Here is a 24,911-nt window from a genome sequence, read left to right on the forward strand (position 1 = left end):
ATTGTCCATTTAGCATCACAAGTGTGTAAATTGTCTGTAAGCATCAATAGTATCAACAAACATGACCGTGCAAAGATATTGATGACTCGCAAGTTATCATGAATACAAATATGCATTAAAACCACGATTTCATTTTCATCATCGGCCACACAATGATATATCCATGACTCTATCTAACGACTCTAGAAAGCAGTAAAGAAATTTTTTTTTTCAAAATACTCGACTAGACTCCTACGAAAAACGAAAATTCTAGCCACTGTGCAGGAATAACTAAAAACGAAATTAACTAAAAAAAAATTAACAACTCAAACACTCAGTACGCAAAGCAAACAACTCAAACACTCAATACGCAAAGCAAATTGACCCCCCCAAACTTACAGTATGCATTGTCCTCAATGTATAATTTAAAAGATAAACGTGACAACACATACCTCTAGCACGAGTGTCAGAACTCGTCGCTCAAATTGTCGTCCGCAGCATCTTCATCATCCTCGTCCATGGGCTGCGGCGGTAGATCTGGTGGTGGGTACTGTGGTGGCCAAGCTGGTGGTGGTGGAAAGGGAGCATGTACGCGGCGCGTGCGGTTGCGCGTGAAGTGGCGCGCCCACGCGCGCCTCTCTATCTTTGCCCACTGAAGCTGAGCACGCTGTTGCGCGTGATAAATCTGCCTCATCATATTTTTTTTTTAAACACCTGCAAAAATAAAACAATTGAATCAATATTCGAATAATGAAAATTTAAAATTAACAAATAAAAGATTAAAATAAAAGAACATAAACAAGACGAATGCATTGTGGGTTGCCTACCACACAGCGCTTGGTTTAACGTCGTCAGCCCGACTGTCACCAGTTTATTCAAGGTGGGTCGTGAGAACTTTTGGATGCCTTGATTTCTACCCTTGACCTACAACTACTTTCCTCGTTTCACGTCAATGATGGCTCCAACAGTAGCCAATAATGGTCGTCCTAGGATGACGTGAACGTTCTGACTGTTCTCCATGTCAAGTACCACGAACTCCGCTAGAACCTTCAATTTATCGATCTGAAGTTCAACATCTTCCACAATACCCAATGGTGTCCTGACTGATTTATCTGCCATCTGTAAGCTTAGTCCTGTGGGCTTTATCCGGCTTAATCCCAATTTCTCTTAGAGAGAACTTGGCATTATATTCACGCTCGCTCCTGAGTCACATATAGCTTTTTCCACAAATTTACCCCCTATTTCACATGGTACAACAAATTCCCCTGGATCTTGCAGTTTCTGGGGAAGATTTCTTCGTGTTCCTTCAGAAAATTTTACTTCCTCCTGATCTGCAGATTCAATATTAGTGTGTAGGTTCTTGAGATCTTCAAGACCTTTTTTCTTTTGAAATTCAGCTTGTAATTGTAAAAATCTTCGAGGGTAGGGAAGTAAAGAAATATCAATGCATTGATTTGAATCATACCTCTCATATTTCTTACCTCGGACTCTTTTGGTTGGAGTTGGCTTTTCATCCCTGAAAATTCTTGGTTTAACCTCTTTCTCTTCTCTGTTTACCACTCCAATCTCTTCGTGCTGTATAAAAATGGCATTCACCTCTCTCAGATTTGGGTCTGCAGTCTTTTTTACTATGCCTGACGGTTGGGACGTGAGTTGCTTCGTTATCTGCCCCACTTGCGACTCAAGGATTTTCAAAGAAGCACCAATATTCGCCATGTGTGTCTCTAGGTTGTCAAGCCTAGACTCCGTCCTAGCCATCCTCTTGCCAGATCCAAAAACGAATGTCCCAACTAAATCCTCAAATGACGGCTTCCCTTCTCCATTTGATGTATTGAACCCCGGTGAAGGATTCAACACATTCTTATTATTTGCGTATGAAAAATTTTCATGGTTTCTCAAACCAGGATGATAAGTGTTCGGGAGAGGGTTACCTCGATATCCTCCATAGCCTCCAAAATTCTTGTTGTTGATGCATTGCACTTCTTCAGAAATTTGCGATTCTTCAACAACAAATGATGGTCCCTCAGTTTTTGATGTACTCACTTTATTCATGGTTGCTATCTGTGTAGTTAATGCTGATACTTGCGCAGTGAGTGATGTGATATGATCCACAGCATAAACTCCAGCAGTCTTCTGTACTCCTGACCTCTCAGACGGCCATTGGTAGCTATTAATAGTCATGTGCTCAAGCAAATCATAGGCTTGAACAGGAGACTTGGCAAAGATCGTGCCACCTGCCGCTGCATCCACTGTTGTCCATGTTTGACCATTCAACCCGTTATAGAAAAGCTCAATTTGTACCCAATCTTCAAAACCATGATTCGGGCACCTCCGCTACAACTCCTTGTACCTTTCCCATGCCTCATAGAGCTGCTCAAATTCAGTCTGCCTGAACGTACTAATCTCAATCTTCAACTGCGCAGACTTTGCAGGGGGAAAATATTTAGACAGAAACTTTGTTGCCAACTCTTGCCACGTCGTGATGCTCCCCAATGGAAGCGATTGGAGCCATCCTCTAGCTTGGTCCCTGAGAGAAAACGGAAACAAACACAGTCTAATAATATAATCAGGAACATTATTAATTTTTACCGTATCCGTGATCTACAAGAAAGTCTTCAGGTGCACGTGAGGATCAGCAGTGGCAGTTCTTGCAAATTGGTTCTGTTGAACCATATTTATTAGCGCATGCTTCAACTCGAAATTATTGGCATTGATGGTCCCTCGAGCAATGCCAGAATAATGAGTGTTGATCACTGGTCTGAAGTGATCTCTGATAGGTATAGCGTCTGGCGGGTTATATCTCGCGTCATCTCTGTTTTCAGCCATTGCTTGGATTTCTTCCCTTCGCATTTTCTTAGTCTTCTTGCAGTTCTTTCGATCTCCGGATAAAAAATAAGCAGATCAAGATTGTGCGATCTTAGCATGCACTGTTAAGCAGAGAAAATGAAAAACTCAATCAATATAAAATAAAAATAAAAAGCTCTAAATTAAAATCTAGACTAATTGGTAACAATACTGATATAAATTCAAATTTTGACACTCCCCGGCAACGGCGCCAAAAACTTGTTGCGTGTTTTCTTGATTGCTCACAAGCGCACGATGTCAAGTTATAGTAAAATGAAGTTTTAAGTACGAGTGTCGATCCCAAGAGGAGTGTAAACTAAAATTATATCAATGCTTGTAATTAAAATAGTCTCAACTTTATTTAGAAAAATTACAAGAGATTTGGTTTACTTAAACGAATTAATTGAAAACAAATAAATAATCTAATCACCGAATTGAGAAATAACAATGAGAGAAAGTATCTAGAGAAATGATTTCACCAAGTTTTCACGATAATTATTCCCAGTTAAATTTATATTCATGAATTCCAATTATTTAATTACCAAGAACACTTAATTATTTTATTCCCCCTTTCCCAAGTGACGAATAAAATGTATCAATCAAACTTCGATTCAATTATTCATAATAAAATCTAAGTTTAATTGATAAATGCAAACAATGTTCTTACCTAAGCCTCGCTAAAGTTATACGCCTTCCGAACGATATAAACTTTCAACGATGTGTCTCTAATGATTTATAATTCTAGTCCCTCTCTCGAGTTGTAGAAATAATCAGACAACACAATTTATGGCCAGTAAATTGCAGTAGAAATAAATACAGAGAAACACAATTAAATAAAAATGGAATTCAATCATATAAAATAACCACGTCAAATTATCGTATCCACAAGGCTACATTATTCTCTAGACTGCAGAACTAGTTCATCACGAAATCCAAGTGAAAACAAGATATGTTCAACATTTTAGACATCACAACACAATAAAATATAGAAAGCGAAAGAAGAAATGACAAATCAGAAGTGGCGTCTCCGTCCCCAGATTCGTTGTTCTTCGTCTTCGTGATCTCTATCCGTGCTTCTTTCCGTTTTGTGTGTGCTCTGCGGTCTCGCGTGTCAATTTCTCTCACGACGGCTAACCCTCTCGTATATTTCTTTCCCAAGGTGGCCGACCCCATTTTCTGACCTAGCTCGCGCAATTTATACTTTGCTGGACGCACGGCGCGCGCGGTTACGCGTGAAATCGCGTGGCCGCGTGCAACATTCTGGTCGCTGGCTCTTTTCTGCGCGCGCAGCTGCGCGTGAAGTGGCACAGCCGCGCGCACACTTCTGCCCAATGCCATGCCCCTCGGCTTTGTTTTCTTGCATTTACTTGGCTCGTGTGCACTTTTTTCTCCTTTCCTACAATGACAACAAAAACAAACCAAAAACGCATAATTCCGTTCGAAACTAACATAATTCAAAATGAATTCTTATATAAATTAATTGCAAATCTTGCACTTATCAACCATTCTGTTGAGGTGTACCAGGAATGGTTTTCTCCATCTTGATCCCGTTCTGTGCACAATATTTCTTGAACTCCTCATCTTCATATTAACCACCATTATCAAACCGTAAGCACTTCACCTTCAAGTTGGTTTCATTCTCAACCATGACTTTCCACCTTTTAAAGGTCTCATAAATATTAGATTTATTTTTTAGAAAAAAAATCCAAATTTTTCAGCTCGAATCGTCGATAAATGTGACATAATATCTTGAGCTTCCAAGGGATTTCTCAGGAGATGGTCCCCATACATCAGTATGAACAAGCTCCAATTTTGCTGCTTTCGGTTCTCTACCGGCTTTTGAAAAGCTCAAATTTTTCTGCTTTCCAAAGATAAAGCTTTCACATAGCTTGTGTTCAACGATCTTTAATTCTGATAGCTTCCCGTTTGATACAAGCATCTTCATTCCTTTTTTTTCACTTATATGCCCAAGCCTACAGTGCCATAGGCTTGAATTAGCTTCAACATCCACAGCTGCTAATGTATCTTTACAATTGGAAGTTATATAAAGTGTTTCAGTTTTCTTTCCTCGAGCAATAATCATGGCTCCTTTGTTCACTTTCCATGAACCATCACCAAAGTTCACATTATGACCTTCGTCATCGAGTTGTCCCACTGAGATCAAATTGCATGTCAATTTTGGTACATGTCTGACTTTGTTGATTTTTCAGACAGATCCATTTGACATCTTCGTCTGGACGTCACCCATACAAACTATTTCCAAAGGCTTTCCATCAGCCAAGAAAACTTTTCCATAATCGCCAGCGATGTAATTATCGAATACATCACGATTACCAGTGGTATGAAACGAAACTCCTGAGTCCATAACCTAAGAATCAACTGGGCTTTCCATAGATAGTAATAGAGCATCATGTACCTCCTCAGTAACAACATTTGAATTATTCTTTGTTGATTTGCAGTTATTTTTTAAGTGACCAGTTTCACCACAGCTCCAGCACTTCAAATTCTTTTCAAAAGTATTTTTGTCTTTTCTGTTTCTTGATTTGGACCTACCACGCCATCGGTTAGAATTTTTTTCACCACTCCTGCCCCTTCTTTTGTTCTCGAGATTTAGAGCAGATCTTGATGATGTTCCTTCACCATAATCCATCATGCGAACTTTTTCAGCAAGATTTTGATCTCTGACATCATAGAATTGTAGCTTTCTTTTTCCAACAGAGTTTCTAACTGCTGCCCGCATTGGTTCTCAAACATTTGGTAAAGACGCCAAAAGAATAAGTGCACGAATTTCATCATAAAATTAATTCCAACCGATGTTAATTAAGAAACAATCGTGTTGAATTCATTGATGTGTTTAGCCACCGAAGCACCTTCTCCCATTTTCAAGTTGAATAACTTTTTCATGAGATGTACTTTGTTGTTTGCTGATGTCTTTTCGTACATGTCCGATAAAATGGACATTATCTCTTCTGATGGACATCATCTCTTCTGTGGTTTTTGCCTCCTCCACGTTATGTACCACATTTTTTGTTAGGGTCAATCGTATCACACCTAACACATATCGGTCAAGAAGCTCCCAGTCATCATCCTCCATCTTTTTTTGCTTCTTTTCAGATAGAGGTTGATGCAACTTCTTGCAATACAGATAATCTCTAATATGTAACCGCAAGAACAAAAAATATGTTCCGTCGAATTTATTGATTCCCGATCCCGATCTCGATCCATCATCTCCGGCCATCACTTCTATAGCCTTAGCAAAAAAATCTAAAAAATCTTTTCTGATATGGAAGATCAAACAAAGCTGCAACCACAGATCATACTCAGAATTTTAAGAAATTTTACAACAATTCTCTGATACCAGTTGTTGGGTAATTACACCGAAGTGATAACGATCATGATGATAAAAATGCGGAATAAAATAATCAACAAGAACACAGATTTACGTGGCTCACCCAAGATAGGCTACGTCCACGGAGCTACTGCTGATCTTTTATAACAGGAGAAATATTACAACAAGTGTATACAACAATACACTAAATATCTCATACTCCCAACCCAAGTACAACCGAAAAAAATAATTTCTCCAACTCACACAAGATAACACTCAACACTCAAATGCTCTTTCTATTTTTCGAAGCTTTGTAATTGCTTTTGTTTTTGGGATACATAAACTGAGATGGAGGGGGCTCTATTTATAGAGCTCCTCGTGCATGAAATAGCCAATCAGCTTTGACAATTGTGACATTGTTGGCAAATTGAATTCGTATTCTTCCGACATTTGCAATTATTCTCATATAAACGTTCACATCTCACCTAACAATGTTGACATCTCACCTAACATCTTTGACTCTCAAAATTAGCACACCCATAATCATGCAATATTATTTTCTTTGTGTGCAGGTTTTTAAATTATGGTATTATGAATATTTTATAAATCAATACCATATTTTATAAAAACTTAATGAGCTATATTTAAATTATATTAAAATACAGTTTAATTATTAAAGCCCATTTAAACTCTAATAAATAACCATAATGGGCTTATACTCTTACAAGCCCATTATCTATGCTCCATTATATTAATATCATCATAATCCCGATCGACGATCCAACATCATCGATGTGACAATTTCAATTTATTTGTTATTATGATGCACACTTTAATTTTGAGATCGTCAATGTCTAAATACGAAATCCCACATCGCTAAACAACGGGAGAGATGCTGAACATTTAAATGAGCGTGTAGCAACCCCTTGTGACGCATTTTAAAGCCGTGAGGCCTCGGGCCAAAACGGACAATATCACAAGTAGGCTGGGCCGTGACATTTGGTATCAGAGCGACTCCGCGTGGGTTTCGGATGGTGGGACAAATCTCAGCGAGGACGCTGAGTCCCGAAAGGGGGGGTGAGAAGGCCCTTAGGCAAAATTTCACATCGCTAAACAACGAGAGATTCATGTTTTGAGTTTTGTTCAAATCCATTTGGAAATATGGGCAAAATCGTCCCGAAGTGTATCGCGCGTGTTGCAGTTCTTGCACTGACATATTTTGGAAGAATGAGCATAACTCTCGCATCTGATATCTAAATCAAGTGAGGTTAGTGGCAAATGAAAGCCAAGACATAGATCTAAAACTTTTATGTTTACCACTTTTGCAAATTCGGAACCTAAAATAGCGTTTCGGACAGATCAAGACGCGTACCTGCCCAGTCGTGGATTGGTCGCAATCAAGCAGTAAGAAAAGAAAGTTGGATCATTGATTCCAAAGTCGTGGATTGGTTTGCGTTTGTTTCAGTTTGTTATCTTCAATAAAATTCCAGGTGATATCTCTTTCATTATGTACTCTTTATTAATAGTTATTTTGACATTAGGGACAATGTCATATTCTGATTAGGGAGAGAACAAATTTTTTTAAAAAAAATAGTTTAAAAAAATTAAAAATATTATTTTAAAATAAAACTATGTTTATTATTTGTATCTTAGTAATTTTTGCAAAAATATCATTACATTACATGTTTGAAATGTTTAAATTAGAAAATGTATTAATCTATCTAATGATGTTTAAATTTTTATTTGAAAAAAAAGTCAATTTTAATATTCTGATCACTATAAAAATATGATTTATGAAATCTTTTTGAATGATTAACCATTGTGATAAAATCAGTTATTAAAGTATATGGCCCAAGATATACCTGATAAGAGTGCCTAATATTTTTAAACTCACACATATTTTGTGAGTGAGTGGAGAGGATTGAGAAAACAGCTTGCGAGCCTTTATTGATCATTAGAGAGGCTATCTATTGTTTAGATCTTGAGTTCTTATTTTGAAAAAAAAATGATATTTCCTGAAAAAAATGAAAAAAATGAGAAAGATGTTGAAGATCTATGTAATTTTTAAGTTATATGCTACGACCCATTTATCTCTCATAAAAATTAAAAAAAAAAGAAAAAAAAAGAAGAAATTTATTGTACAAATTAAATAAATATGTGGTCAAGAAGCATAAACATAGTCTGATTCTATGAGTTAAAAAAAACATCAGGAAAAAAATATATAATAAGAACAACTAGATTTTGAATCAATGGATTTCTTATCTTTTGATTAGTTTGGCTCGTTTGTCTGTCTGCATTCTATAAACCATTTTTCTGAGCATTTATCTGCATTCCAACTCCATGAGAGAAATTGTTCCCATAAATTGAAACATTTATTAACCTGTGAGGATATGGAGTTGAGACTCTTACTAGGAATTTCTGAAGGTCATGTACATTTAACTACCTGAAAATAAGCTTTGAATTGATCAGTTCAGATTATTTCATAAATTATAATTATAATGATCTTGATATAACTTTGACAGTTTTCAAAGTTAATTTAAACACTTGGATAGTTTCGATTACATTTCTATTTAAATTAATCAATATGTTTTGTGTTCCTATTAACGCTTAAATTGCTAGAGACTAGCAATAAGCTGGTTGGGGTGTGTGATAAAGATAAAAACAAATTGTATATTAATTAAATGTTTTATAATATAAATTTATAGTTTTTGTTTTATTAAATGTTTAAATATTATATGTTTTATAATAAATTGTATAAAATATAAGTTGTTGTGTAATTATAAGTTTTTACTATTTTTTAGAGGTTCGATAAAACAAGAATAACCTTGGCGTTGCAAATGAGATTAAGATGATTCATGAACCTGTAGAAATTTGATGTTAATATCTACAATACTAGTGGCAAGCATGAGATAAAAATCTTCTCATAAGTGAGATCAAATTAAGCAACAAATAAAGTTACCAAAGAAGTGGCAGTTTTACCATACTCTAGCATTTTGACCAGATCTCTCAAATTACTTGGTCAAATGGTTAAAAAAATACCACAATTCAAACAACTCAGATATCTACATGTTTTGTTTTATATGGAGAAGAAAATTTGGATGGAAAGATTTTCAAAAATGATGTGTATTAAAATATAATTTCTTGGAACACCAATGAAGATTTTTGCGTAAAAAAATAATATTTTATTTGTGGTTGTTTCCCCAAATTTGGCTATAAATAGGGGTGCATTGTAATGTATTGAGATATCCCTCATTCTATGAACAAACCTTTGAGTTCATAATATTTTTCTCTTTATTTTTCCTTTATTTCTTCAATTAAATATAATTATCATGTTAATTTCATATTCAAAGTTTTTCACTTTGAATAATGAGTAGCTAACTTCCCAAAATTGAGATGAAAAGGTGAAAATCTCGGCATGATAATAAGGTTATTAAAAGGTAAGAATATATGTTTTATATTATTTAATCATTATTTATCGTTTATGTTATATTTATTTTTTTAAGCATTATTATACCCTACTTATAAGTGGGAGTTTTGATTTATTGTTGCTATATGTTACACTAAATTCTTGGAACCATTTAAATGTTAGTTTGGTATTACCAACCATTTAAAGTAGATGCCGTGATTTATTATATATGTAATATATCATAATATTAATTTCTTGGAACCATTTAAATGTTAGTTTGGTATTACCAACCATTTAAAGTGGATGCCTTGATTTATTATATATGAATATATCATAATATTAATTTCTTGGTACCATTTAGATGTTCGTTTGGTTTTACCAACCATTTAAAGTAGGAACTTGATTTAGTGTTTACAAATATATATATAGCACAATAAATACTTGACAACATTTATAAGTTTTGGTATATATTTTATACTTATAAGATAATAATATATAACATAATATAAATATGATTATTTAATATATTTTGGAACCATTTTATTAAGTGAATTTCAATAATATTCATTAATGTTAACTTTATTAAATTAACAAGAGTGGATCCTTTAATCTCAACTACTTAAATTAAAATTTCAACAATTAAAAATTCCCAATTAAAGACTCAAACAATTAAATAAAAACAAAAGAAAAAGACATCCTAGTGGACTTGTAATTACCTTAGCTTCTTTGTGGATACGATATTCGAACTCACCGAATTATACTACTTGTGGACAACCTGCTCTTGGGAGTGCAACAAGCAAAGTCGCAACAAGTTTTTAGCGTCGTTGCTGGGGAAGTATAATTTAATTTCAAGTCTATTTAATTTTTTTTATAGTCTATTTTTCTTTATTTGAATTTTTATTGCTTTTGTGTGTTTTTATTCTTTTGCATTTGCATTTGCATGAGCATTTGGTCACGTACACTTAGTGGTCGACTCACTTGAAATAACCCTTTATTTTTACAAAACATGGCGGAAGAATCAATCCAAGAAAATGAAGATGAAATTCAATCTCAACATGATCATGATAGACAAAGAACACTTAGAGATCACATGAATCCTACACGTACTAGTGCACCTTCATGTCTAGTTTTTCCCCCTGATACATCTTATTTCAATTTTAAGCCTGGTATTATCCAACTTTTACCCAACTTTCATGGCTTAGATTCTGAAAATCCATACATGCATTTACAAGAGTTTGAAGATGTGTGCAACAAATATAATGATCTAAATTGTAGCATGAACACCATTCGACTTAAGCTTTTTCCTTTTTCTTTAAAAGATAAAGCTAAAACTTGGCTACAAAATCTTAGATCGGGATTCATTCGAACTTGGGAACAACAATTTTCGAAAAAGTTTTTTCCATCTCATAGAACAAATTCTTTCAAAAGGCAAATCATCAATTTCACTCAAAAACAAGGAGAAACTTTTTATCAGTGTTGGGATAGATACAAAGAATTGCTTAATCTTTGTCCACATCATGGTTTGAAATTTGGAGAGTTGTTTCTCAATTTTATGAAGGCTTAACACCTAAAGATAGGCAAATGGTTGAATTTATGTGTAATGGAACATTTGAAGATAAAGATCCAAACGAGGCAATTGAGTATCTCGATTCATTAGCTGAAAATGCTCAAAATTGGGACACTATAGGTACAATCGAACCATCAAACAAGATTCAATCTCCCACATCTGGTGGAGGTATGTACACTCTCAAACATGAACATGATCTCTAAGCTAGATTTACCTTTTTGGTAAGAAAATTTGAGGCACTTGAATTGAAAAACAATGGTCAATTAAAATCTGTTCAAGAAATTGCGTGTCACATCTGTGATACAAGTGATCATTCTACAAAAGATTGTCCCACTCTGCCCACTTTTAAAGAATGTCTCCATGAACAAGTCAATGTTTTGAACAATTTCAAAAGGCCAAATTTTGAACCATTTTCTCAAAATTACAATCCAGGTTGGCGAAATCATCCAAATTTTAGTTGGAGGAATGATAATGCTGCACAATTTCCACAACCACATTTTCAAAATCAACAAAATTTTCAAAATTATGCACCTTATATTCCTCCACTTAAAAGGAACTTGGAAGATATATTGAATTCTTTCATTGCAAAGCAAGAGTCTATCAATACTCAAACTGCTCAAACTATGACAGATTTGAACGATACTCTTGCTAAATTTGCATTTGCACTTAATGTTCATGAAAAAGGTAAATTTCCTTCACAACCACAGCCTAATCCCAAGGATCTTTATTCACAAAATGGAACTTCTTGAACTCAACCGATGGATCAGGTAAAATCTGTTATTACCCTTCGAAGTGGTAAGGTTGTGGAAAAATCCCTTCCTGAACCTTGTGAAGATGATGATAAATCAACTCCAAAGGATAAGGAAGTGGAACCCATTACTTGCGAAGAGGAGGTTCAACAGACAGTGTCACCACCATTCCCTATTGCATTGAAAAATACAAAAAAATCAAATTTGAATTCTGATATATATGATATTTTTAAACAAGTAAAAGTTAATATTCCTTTATTAGATGCAATAAAGCAGGTACCATCATATGCCAAAATTTTGAAAGACTTGTGCACTGTGAAAAGAAAATTGAATGTGAAAAAGAAAGCATTTTTAGCCGAACAAGTAAGTGCAATCATTCAAAATAATAATACTTTGAAATACAAAAACCCTCGTTGTCCTACTATTTCATGTATTATTGGAGAACGAAAGATTAAAAAAGTCTTGCTTGATCTTGAAACTAGTGTAAATTTACTTCCATTTTCAGTTTATCAAGAACTCAATCTAGGCGAGTTAAAACCTACTTCGGTAACACTTTTACTTGCCGATAGATCTGTTAAGGTGCCAAGAGGTATGGTAGAAGACATGTTGGTCCAAGTTGATAACTTTGTATATCCTGTCGATTTTATAGTTTTAGATACACAACCTATCGAAGCTTGTAATGCAATTCCTGTAATTTTGGGTCGCCCATTTTTAGCAACTTCTATTGCTCTTATAAATTGCAAGAATGGAATAATGAAGCTGTCATTTGCTAACATGACCTTGGAGCTTAATGTTTTTAATCTTTGTAAGCAACCACATGACAAAGGAGATGAAAGTGAAGATGAAAATCTTATTGAAACTCTTGTGGAAGAAAACATTCAAGAAGGGAGTACTCGTGACCAATTAGATATCTTTTCAATTGAAACTGTTAAAGAAAATATTGAAATTGATCTTGATGATTTTATCAGGTATCACTCATTACCAGGATCAGAGAAAGAATTTGAGGCAAAATATGAGAACAAAGACGAACCACCCATATTGGAGTTAAAACCCTTGCCAGAAGAATTGAAGTATGCATTTCTTGGAGAAGATGAAACATATCCGGTGGTAATTCTTCCAAACTAGCAAGTGATCAAGAAGGTAAATTAGTTGATATGCTTAAAAGACATAAAAATGTAATTGGTTGGACACTAAAAGATCTCAAGGGCATTAATCCACTAATTTGCACTCACAAAATTCACTTAGAAGAAAATGCAAAAACATCTCAACAACCATAAAGGAGATTAAATCCATACATGAAAGATGTTGTGAAAACTAAAGTTCTCAAACTACTTGATGTTGAGATTATCTACCCTATTTCTGATAGTAAGTGGGTAAGCCCAACACAAGTTCCAAAAAAATCTTACATCACAGTGATAAAAAATGAAAAAGGTGAATTGTTAACTAGTCGAGTCCCATCTAGTTGGAGGATGTGTATAGATTATAGAAAATTAAATGACGCCACTAGAAAAGATCATTTTCCATTGCCATTTTTGGATCAAATTTTAGAAAGAGTAGCAGGTCATCCCTACTACTGTTTTCTTGATGGATATTCAGGTTATTATCAAATTCTCATTGCACTCGAAGATCAAGATAAAACTATGTTCACATGTCCTTTTGGAACATTTGCATTTAGAAGGATGCCATTTGGATTATGCAATGCCCCAGTAACATTTCAAAGATGTATGCTAAGCATTTTTAGCGACATGGTTGAAAATTTTTTGGAGATTTTCATGGATGATTTAACTGTTTTTGGGAATACATTTGATAATTGTCTTGAAAATTTGGAAAAAGTTTTAAAAAGATGCGAAGAAAAAGGTCTTATTTTAAATTGAGAAAAATGTCATTACATGATTACTTCTGGGATTGTTCTGGGACATGTCGTGTCATCTCATGGAATTGAAGTTGATAAAGCCAAAGTTGATGTCATTGCCAATTTACCCCCTCCAAAAACTATTAAAGAAATTCACTCATTTTTGGGACATGCTGAATTTTATAGGAGGTTTATAAAGTACTTTTGTTCAATCTCTAAACCCATTTTTAACCTCTTAACAAAAGACACTGCATTTGAGTGGACTCAAGAATGTCAAAATGCTTTTGATAAAATCGTTCGACATTTAACATCAGCTCCTATCATGCAACCTCCTGATTGGTCTTTACCATTTGAAATCATGTGCGACGCGAGTGATTATGCAATCGGTGCAGTATTGGGTCAAAGAAGAAACGGTACGTGATATATTATGCAAGTAGAACTTTAAACAATGCTCAAATGAATTACTCCACAACTGAAAAAGAACTACTTACTGTAATATTTGCATTAGATAAATTTCGTTCTTATTTGATTGGATCAAAGAATATTGTGTTTACTGATCATTCTGTTATTAGATATTTGTTGACCAAACAGGAAGCAAAGCCATGACTGACACGATGGATTTTGTTGCTCCAAGAATTTGACATTGTGATCAAAGATAAAAAAAACCGAGAATGTCGTAGCCGATCATTTATCGAGACTAGTAACATGATCATCTTGTGAAATGACACCAATTAACGATAATTTTTCTGATGAACATCTATTTTCAGTCACTACTACACCTTGGTTTGCTAACGTAGTAAATTTTCTTGTGACAGGAAAAATGCCACCGCAATGGAGTTCCCAAGATAAAAGAAAATTTTTGAATGAGGTAAAAAACTTTTATTGGGATTATCCGTATCTGTTCAAGTATTCTCCAGATCAAATTTTTCGACGTTGCATACCCGACAATGAGGTAAGTAGTGTCATTAAATTTTGTCATTCAGAAGCATGCGGAGGAAATTTTTCTTCAAAGAAAACGGCTACAAAAATCTTGCAGTGTGGATTTTATTGACCCACTTTGTTTAAAGACACCCACAAAATCTGCAAGATATGTGAAAATTGTCAAAAATTGGGTGCGATTTCAAAAAGAAACATGATGCCTTTGAATCCTATCATTGAAATTGAAATCTTTGACTGTTGGAGAATTGATTTTATGAAACATTTTCCACCGTCGTTTGAATACTTGTATATTTTAGTTTCAGTTGATTATATTTCCAAATGGTTAGAGGCAATTCCATGTCGAACAAATGATCATAAAATCGTCATCAAATTTTTGAAAGAAAATATTTTTAGTAGATTTGGAATTCCTCGAGCCATGATAAGTGATGGGAGAACTCAATTTGTTAATAAACCATTTGCTTCATTAATAAAAAAATATGGTATTACTCACAAAGTAACTACTCCTTATCATCTCAAACAAATGGACAAGTTGAATTAGCTAATAGGGATATAAAGCAAATTTTGGAAAAAACTGTTAACTCAAATAGAAAATATTGGTCTCTGCGACTTAATGATGCACTTTGGGCATATCGAACAGCTTTTAAAACATCATTGAATATGTCTCCCTATAGGTTGGTTTACGGAAAACATTGTCATTTGCCTGTGGAATTGGAACATAAAGCTTATTGGGCGATCAAAACTTTTAATTCAAGCATGGATGATTGCAACAAATTGCGCAAATTGCAACTTAATGAACTTAGAAATGATGCATATGAGAATTCAAGGATTTATAAAGCAAAAATCAAATCATTTCATGATAAAACAATTCTTAGAAAATCTTTTGAGATTGGTAAAAAAGTTTTGCTTTATAATTCTCGACTTCACATATTCCCAGAAAAATTATGATCAAGATGGACATGCCCATATGTTGTAAAGCATGTGTATCCTTATAGAGCTGTGGATATTGAAAATCATAAAAATGGTGATGTTTTTAAAGTAAATGGACAAAGGATTAAACCATTTTTAGAAAATGAAATCTTTCAAGAAGAGTTTATTTTCTTTCCGATCCTTAAATTTTTATGTTGCATTTAATTTTGTTTGTTTTTATTTCAGGTTTCCTTAATCTTTTTATTTTCCCGGTTAAATGGCGGATAACGGTACTCCGTGACTCTCATAGTCGGTTAAATCAGTTTTCCACAATCGCTGATACAAAAATTTTAAAAAAAATCATTTCTTTTCATTTCAAAATGGATGAAATTCTCTCGAAAATTTGTAAATATTTTCCTTCTGTTTCTGAAAATGTTCTAAGAAAAATTTATGCAGGTAGGTGCGAAAGATTGAGATTGCTAATGCAAAAAAGAATTCCAGAAAATATTCGTCTTGTAATAGAAGCTAAGGTCCGATTAGGAGGAGAAGTTCCACAATCACTGCTCATTCAGTATTTGCCTGGATTAGGAAAAAACACTTATGCGAAAAAACGAAGGGCCAAAAGGTTAGGGGTTTGTCATAAGTGTGCAAGATGTACTTGTGACAAACGATGTTGATCTTTGGAATATGTTTCCAATAACAGAGAAGATAAAATTGGTTTCATTAAGAATGGGTTGAGTAAGGAGTCTTTAGATAACATCTTATTGACTCTTGAGACGCATTCTAGTGGACACGTGCATATTGAACTTCTCCGTTTATGGAAACAATTCCAAGATGAGCGTCATAGTCTTGGGAATCCGACTAAAAAAGACCCTGTTTGCTAATTTATAAGAAAATTGGATGGGAAGCATATACTCGACTCATAGAAGGCGTTGAAGCCATTTCTGGACGTAAAACCAGAAGAAAATTGTGAGCCAAAATCACACTACTGTTTATATGCATGTGTGTCATTATTGTTTTTATTGTTTATTCTGCTTATAGCTGTGACCCATAGTTTTGTCATGATAACATATTACCCCTATAAAATCTCTCATCTTTATCTTTATTTTCTCAGACCAAAAAGAAAGTAAAAACATGGCTGGATCCTATGCACAAACATTGAAAAATATTTGTGTATTTTGTGGGTCGAGTCCTGGAAAAAATGAAGTGTTTGTAGAAGCAGCGAATAATCTTGGAAAGATTTTGCTGAGAGAAAAATTCACTTGGTACATGGGGGAGGTAATATTGGGTTAATGAGATCTGTTTCAACATATGCTCATCTTGGAGGTAGTCGGGTTTTGGGTATTATTTCTACAGCTTTAGCTGAAGGAAATATTACAGGTGTTACGATTGGGGAGAAATTAAAAGTTTCTTCTATGTATGAAAAATCACCAAAATGATTGAAAATTCTGATGCTTTTATCGAACTACCAGGTGGTTTTGGTACATTAGAAGAAATCTTTCACACCGTTTCTTGGACACAACTTAATATCCATAATAAACATGTGGTATTGTTGAATATCAATAATTATTATGACAGTTTGTTGACATTTCTTGATAAAGCTGTGGAACAGAATTTCATTTCAGAAAATTTACGAAGGATGCTCATCTCTGCTTCGACTGCTGATCAATTAATTGATGATTTGGAAGCTTTTGTTTATAAGCCTGATCCGATGATAACAAAGATCAATTGGTCGCAATCAAGCAGTAAGAAAAGAAAGTTGGATCATTGATTCAAAAGTCGTGGATTGGTTTGCGTTTGTTTCAGTTTGTTATCTTCAATAAAATTCCAGGTGATATCTCTTTCATTATGTACTCTTTATCAATAGTTATTTTGATATTAGGGACAATGTCATATTCTGATTAGGGAGAGAACAAATTTTTTTTAAAAAAATAGTTTAAAAAAATTAAAAATATTATTTTAAAATAAAACTATGTTTATTATTTGTATCTTAGTAATTTTTGCAAAAATATCATTACATTACATGTTTGAAATGTTTAAATTAGAAAATGTATTAATCTATCTAATGATGTTTAAATTTTTATTTGAAAAAAAAGTCAATTTTAATATTCTGATCACTATAAAAATATGATTTATGAAATCTTTTTGAATGATTAACCATTGTGATAAAATTAGTTATTAAAGTATATGGCCCAAGATATACCTGATAAGAGTGCCTAATATTTTTAAACTCACACATATTTTGTGAGTGAGTGGAGAGGATTGAGAAAACAGCTTGTGAGCCTTTATTGGTCATCAGAGAGGCTATCTATTGTTTAGATCTTGAGTTCTTATTTTGAAAAAAAAAAATTATTTTTCCTGAAAAAAAGAAAAAAAAAAGAGAAAGATGTTGAAGATCTATGTAATTTTTAAGTTATATGCTACGACCCATTTATCTCTCATAAAAATTAAAAAAAAAAAAAAAAAGAGAGAAATGTATTGTACAAATTAAATAAATATGTGGTCAAGAAGCATAAACTTAGTTTGATTCTATGAGTTAAAAAAACATCAGGAAAAAAATATATAATAAGAACAACTAGATTTTGAATCAATGGATTTCCTATCTTTTGATTAGTTTGGCTCGTTTGTCTGTCTGCATTCTATAAACCATTTTCTTGAGCATTTATCTGTATTCCAACTTCATGAGAGAAATATTTCCCATAAATTGAAACATTTATTAACCTGCGAGGATATGGAGTTGAGACTCTTACAATGAATTTCTGAAGGCCATGTACATTTAACTACCTAAAAATAAGCTTTGAATTGATCAGTTCAGATTATTTCATAAATTATAATTATAATGATCTTGATATAACTCTGACAGTTTTCAAATTTAATTTAAACACTTGGATAGTTTCGATTACATTTCTATTTAAATTAATCAATATGTTTTGTGTTGCTATTAACGCTTAAATTGCTAGGGACTAGCAATAAGCTGGTTGGGGAGTGTGATAAAGATAAAAAAAATTGTATATTAATTAAATGTTTTATAATTTAAATTTACAGTTTTTGTTTTATTAAATGTTTAAATATTATATGTTTTATAATAAATTGTATAAAATATAAATTGTTGAAATTCTTGGTTTGATAATGAGGTTATTAAAAGGTAAGAATATATGTTTTATATTATTTAATCATTATTTATTGTTTATGTTATATTTATTTCTTTAAGCATTATTATATCCTACTTATAAGTGGGAGTTTTGATTTATTGTTGCTATATGTTACCCTAAATTCTTGGAACCATTTAAATGTTAGTTTGGTATTACCAACCATTTAAAGTGGATGCCTTGATTTATTATATATGAATATATCATAATATTAATTTCTTGGAACCATTTAAATGTTAGTTTGGTATTACCAACCATTTAAAGTGGATGCCTTGATTTATTATATATGAATATATCATAATATTAATTTCTTGGTACTATTTAGATGTTTGTTTGGTTTTATCACCCATTTAAAGTGGGAACCTTGATTTAGTGTTTACAAATATATATATAGCACAATAAATACTTGACAACATTTATATGTTTTGGAATATATTATATACTTATAAGATAATAATATATAACATAGTATAAATATGATTATTTAATATATATTGGAACCATTTTATTAAGTGGATTTCAATAATGTTCATTAATGTTAACTTTATTAAATTAACAAGAGTGAATCCTTTATTCTCAACTACTTAAATTAAAATTTCAGCAATTAAAAATTACCAATTAAAGACTCAAACAATTAAACAAAAACAAAAAAAAAGACATTGTAGTGAACTTGTAATTATCTTAGCTTTCTTGTGGATATGATATTCGGACTCAACGAATTATACTACTTGTGGACAACCTGCTCTTGGGAGTGCAACAATCAAAGCCGCAACACGATTCATTTGTATTAAACTATAATCAAGGTCTTTATCTATATTGTTCACATGTGTATACAGATAAAGAAATAACAAACCATAAAATAATGAATTATATTAAAATAAAGATTGTTTATTACAACCGAGTCAATAAATTTCTAGCCAACAGTTGGCTTACAAGATATTTACTCTAACAGTTCAGACATCATACTAGCCAATTTACCCACTTGAATCTCCAAGTTATGGATTGATGTGTCTTGCTTTTGTAATCTTGTCTCCGCATTCGCAATAAACTTGGTCATTAATTCCTCCATATTCGGCTTTTGTTCGTGCTGTGAAAATGCCGGTGGAGGTTGTCGAACATAGTCCACATTATTTTTTTGATTCTGATTTGGCCATGAAGAATAAGGATTACTTCTCCAACCAGGATTGTGTGTGCTTGAATAGTGGTAACACTGAGGTCTGCTAGAATTTTCCACAAAGTTGGCTTGCTCTATTGATGGCATAAATGGATTTCCAATTTGACAAGCAGTGCGAAGATGGCCTCCTCCACATAACTCACAAGATATGGTCTGAACGGACATAGCTAAAGTGCTCATACAATCAATTTTCCTATTTAGCTCTTCTAACTGAGCTGCAATGGCAGTAAAATTATGAACTTGATTTGCTCCTGCTATTATCCTTGGGATATTTTTTTCTGCTTGCCATTGATAGCTATTAGTTGCCATCTCTTCCAATAGTTCATAGGCTTCTTGTGGCGTTTTTCTCATTAAAGTACCTCCCGCAGCTGCATCAATCATGGAACGATTAGCAGGAAACAAACCATTATAAAAAGTTTGTACCTGAAGCCAAATAGGCAAGTCATGATGTGGGCATCGTCTCATTAAGTCCTTAAATCGCTCCCAAGCCTCATATAGTGTCTCAGGATCATGTTGCACAAAATTGGTGATATCATTTCGCATTTTTACAGTCTTGGAAGGTGGAAAATATTTGGACAAAAAAGCTTGCCCCATTTCTTCCCAAGTCGTGATTGATCCCGGTGGCAAAGAATTCAACCAAGACTTAGCTTTATCACATAATGAAAACGGAAACAAACGTAACCTGATAGCATCGTCAGTAACGCCATTATGTTTAAAAGTATCACAAATTTCCAGGAAATTAGCAATGTGAACATTAGGATCATCTGTTGGTGTGCCTCCAAATTGAATCGATGTCTGAATCATCTGGATGATCGCTGGCTTAATCTCAAAATTGTTTGCATGAATCCTTGGCCTGACAATGCTGGACATCATGCCGTGTATAGATGGTTGTGCATAGTCCAGTAGTGATCTGTGCTCCTCATCATTATTTTCGTGGTTGTCTTCCAAATGTTGCGACATTATTGTTCGTGCTTTCCTTAGCCTTCTGTAAAAAGTTCTGTCAAATTTCAACATTCAAATTGATTGCCCTGCACTGCTTATCATACATTAAAAAGTATTTACGTGAAAATAAATAAGAAAAATGACGCATGTATAAAATTCCTGAAAAAAACAAGATACTAAAAATATATAATATAATAAATAAACAAAAGCCACAAAAATATAAAAATAAAAATATTTGAGTAAACTTATGTAGTTCAAATGATCTCTTATGATATTTCTAAAAAGACAAAAACTTGTGTGAGACGGTCTCACGTGTCATATTTTGTGAGACAGATTTCTTATTTGGGTCATTCATGAAAAAATATTACTTGTGCTAAGAGTATTACTTTTTATTATGAATATCGATAGGGTTGACCCGTTTCACAGATAAAGATTCGTGAGACCGTTTCACAAGAGACATACTCTTCTAAAAATTAGTATCTAGACTTGAATGTGCTTTCTTTTAACAATAAAGTTATAAAACTATAAATCCAGAGTTTACACTAAATAGAACGATTTAACCACAATCTTACGGAATCAATTTTTATAATGGTAAACAAATTGTTTTCGTTCTACCGAAATAACTAGCAAATACCAAATAAGATTTGTTTAAATTGTATTTAACCTACGAAATGGAGTGGCTAACATAAATAAAATAAAATAAAATAACAGAACTCAGAAGTGTTATGAGTAAAGATAGTAAGTAAAAATTCAAGGTGAAATATCGATCAAGATTTTGATGCACCTTTTATAATCCCAATTATTTTTTTAAGAGACCGTTTTATGGATCTTTATTCGTGAAACATGTCAATCATGCCCATATTTACAATAAAAATAATATTTATGATATAAAAAGTAAATTGTTTCATGGATGAGTTTACTATACTCTCTCAAACATATTAATTAATAACAATTAATTATCTCTAAATTGATTGACAAACTAATATCGCATTCAACTTCTTTAAATATCAAAAGTCTTCGATTAAATAATATGTATCTACCACACACATATAATGGCTGCATCGGTATGTAATATTCAATCATATTATAATATCATTTATCGATTTTTTTTAATATAATACATTAATTCATTCAAATTATAAATCTTTGAAAGCATTAGAACAATAATAAAAAGGCAAAAACTTGTGTAAGACAGTCTCACAGGTCGTATTTTGTGAGATAGATATTTTATTTGGGTCATCCATGAAAAAGTATTATTTTTTATGCTAAGAATATTACTTTTTATTATGAATATCGGAAGGGTCGACCCGTCTCACAGATAAAAATTCGTGAGACCGTCTCACAAGAGACATACTCTGATAAAAATATGATAATTAACCAGATAACAACTAAATTATAGATTCAAACATAAAGATACACTAATCTCGATAACATAAATATATTTAATACCTCTTGATATCTCTCTCTTTCGTCGATCCTTCTTTATCTCCTTGTCTTCTTCCTTGCACTCCTTTATAGCCTCTCTGTTTGGGTGTTAAGGAAGAAAATAATAATTCCCTCCTTCCCCTCTAAGGCTCCTTTTATTGCTTTGTCTTTTTCTTTTTAAATTGTTGTTAGATTCTTCTCTTGAATTCTGAAAATACTCGACATTTTGGTTCTCCTTGTCGAAAATAATGAAGTTAAATAGGAGACACAACAATTATTGTTGTAGGTGTTGGTTGTCATAATTCGTGTAGCGAATTTTGGCAATGCATTTAGGTGAGAAGACGTGTTTTCATACTGACATGAAACTCGATATATAGAGCTTCTTTCCTTCATTCCAAAATCATCTCATTCTCAATTCTTTTATCATCTCATAGCATTCTTATTTGAGATTTTTGTTCTATAATATTTGTGAGGTGTTCTCCTGTATTAACAATGTGTTCTATTTGAAAACACAGTGACACGTTGTAGCATATAAAATATTATAGTGAAATATTTTCATCTTTCCGTGGTTTTTATAATAATAATTTTAGGGATTTTTCACATAAATCTCAATGTTCTATTTATCCTTTATTTCAATATTTATATCTCAAGATACCGCATCTGACACCAACAAGTAGTATAAGAGCCTTTGTTTAAAATTTCGTAAAATTCTGAGTATGCTATGTGGTTGCAGCTTAAACTAATCTTCACATCAGAATTTTTTTTGAAATTTTTTATTAAGGAGATATTATTTTGTTCAGTCTACAAAATTGTTGTAGACATAATGAAAGGCAGATATGAGATAACAAAGTTCAATGAGAATAATTTTATGTGGTGGAAAATAAAAATACAAGCAGTTTAAGAAAGAAGAATTGTTTGGTGGCTATTGGAGATAGACCGAGGAAAATGACAAACGATAGAAAGTGGAATGAGATGAATGATAATGTTGTTGCCAATTTACACTTGGCCATAACAGACGAAGTACTGTCAAATATCTTTGAGATAAAGACAAAGATAAATGAGATATTCTGATAAAAATGTACGAGATCAAGTCACTACATCACAAAATTTTCTTTAAGAGAAGGTTTTGTAGTCTTTGGATTATGGAATCCTTATCAATGACCGACCATATCAACACTCTAAATACTATGTTTTCACAACTCACTTTTATGGGGTATAAAATAGAGGAAAATGAACGTGCAGAGCTTCTACTTTAAAGTCTACCAGATTCATATGATCAACTTATCATTAACTTAGCCAACAATATGATTACGAGCTCTTTGAAATTCAACAATGTCTTAAATGTGATTCTTGAAAAAGAAAGCTGACGCAAGAATAAGGAAGATACTTTGGTAACTTCAAAACATACAGTGGCTTTACCAATGATAAGAGGAAGATTTATGGACCGTGAATAGAGTAGGAGCCAAAGGCGGGTAGATCAAAGTTGAGAAATAAGAAAAAAAACATTTACTACTTTAATGTAGAGGTAATGCACACTTCAATAAAGAGTGTATGAGACATCTACTGCATAAAAAAGGTTACTAATTTTTTTTTACAAGCTCATTCTCGAAAATCATAAATTATGCATACATGCAACACGACTGAAAATTTCACCTTTCAAAATATATAGTAATCATCTACCGGATAAAAATACTGAAATTTAAAAAATAAAACAAAGATGAAAGAGTAAAAATCCTGATCACCAATAACATAATAAAATGAATGAGTAAAAATATTCATGTCCACTTCTATCTCATAAACGTGATGTGCGGAAGAAATAAGGTCCTCGGGTTCACATGCGCACATCCAACTCCGCCTACTCAATCTTCTGCACCTCCAAATCACCTGCATCATTCACAATTAGTGAGTCTAAAGACTCAACACACCTGTAACGTTAATAGCAAGTACATATACATAAATGCAACGGTGAAAAGTACTATAATAAAAATACGTTTTATGATCTTAAAAGCGTAAACTTAAACAAATCGTAAAAGCATAACGTGTCAAAAAATCTCATCATATCATCATATACTTGTTCATTTCTTAATCGAATTCAGTTCGTTAGTTGTGACTTTTGTATCAGCTCTACTTGTATCAGCTCTATCGTATCAGCTCTATTCGATGGATCCATCTATATATAATCGTGGTACCCAGAGGCGGGGACATCAGCGACAGTATTACCCATCCAATGAACCTTGGCCTTACAGCTCATCATATACATTTATCGTCAGTCACAACCAACTCACATCCTTCAAAAACATCATCATTTTCATCACTTATCAAAATAATGCATATACGAAATTTTCTTAAAATCAGCATGCAACGTATTTTACACAATTTCATAAAAATCGTATTCGTGATACATAATGTTTAAAAACATGATAAATTTGTGATCAGGGCGCTGCCAACATTAAAAACTCGACCCGGGTGCAAAATGACCATTCTGCCCCTGGAAATCCTAAATGACGATTTTACCCTTGAACCTCTAAATTTCGACCCGAAGCCAACCAAACTCCTTAAAACACCTCAAAACATAATAGTTAGCATTTCTTAGACGTAAAATCTAGCCCGTTCCAAAACTTATATGATTCATTTTAAAACTTGGACTGGGG

General features: G+C 33.0%; 1 protein-coding gene and 1 non-coding gene across 3 annotated transcripts in view; one reads left to right on the top strand and one right to left on the bottom strand.

Annotated features, from left to right (window-relative positions):
- LOC142555041 (uncharacterized) overlaps positions 1-22,544 on the bottom strand; it is a 28,436-nt gene extending 5,892 nt beyond the window's left edge. Inside the window, exons 1-2 of one of the 2 annotated variants that reach the window (XM_075665684.1) lie at positions 22,253-22,544; positions 19,664-20,869 (exon numbers count right to left, since the gene is read on the bottom strand). In XM_075665684.1, the coding sequence (XP_075521799.1) occupies positions 19,664-20,869; positions 22,253-22,269 (1,223 nt within the window). In that variant the 5' untranslated portion in view covers positions 22,270-22,544. Of the gene's footprint in view, positions 1-19,663; positions 20,870-22,252 lie in introns of those variants that run through there. The other variant, XM_075665685.1, reaches the window with a different exon arrangement.
- LOC142504713 (small nucleolar RNA R71) lies at positions 20,333-20,438 on the top strand. The gene has a single exon (XR_012804335.1). It is a non-coding gene; the product is annotated as a small nucleolar RNA R71 (small nucleolar RNA).
- Positions 22,545-24,911: the final 2,367 nt, after the last annotated feature.

Source organism: Primulina tabacum, chromosome 9 (assembly GCF_025594145.1).
Source record: "Primulina tabacum isolate GXHZ01 chromosome 9, ASM2559414v2, whole genome shotgun sequence".
Lineage (NCBI taxonomy): Eukaryota > Viridiplantae > Streptophyta > Magnoliopsida > Lamiales > Gesneriaceae > Primulina > Primulina tabacum.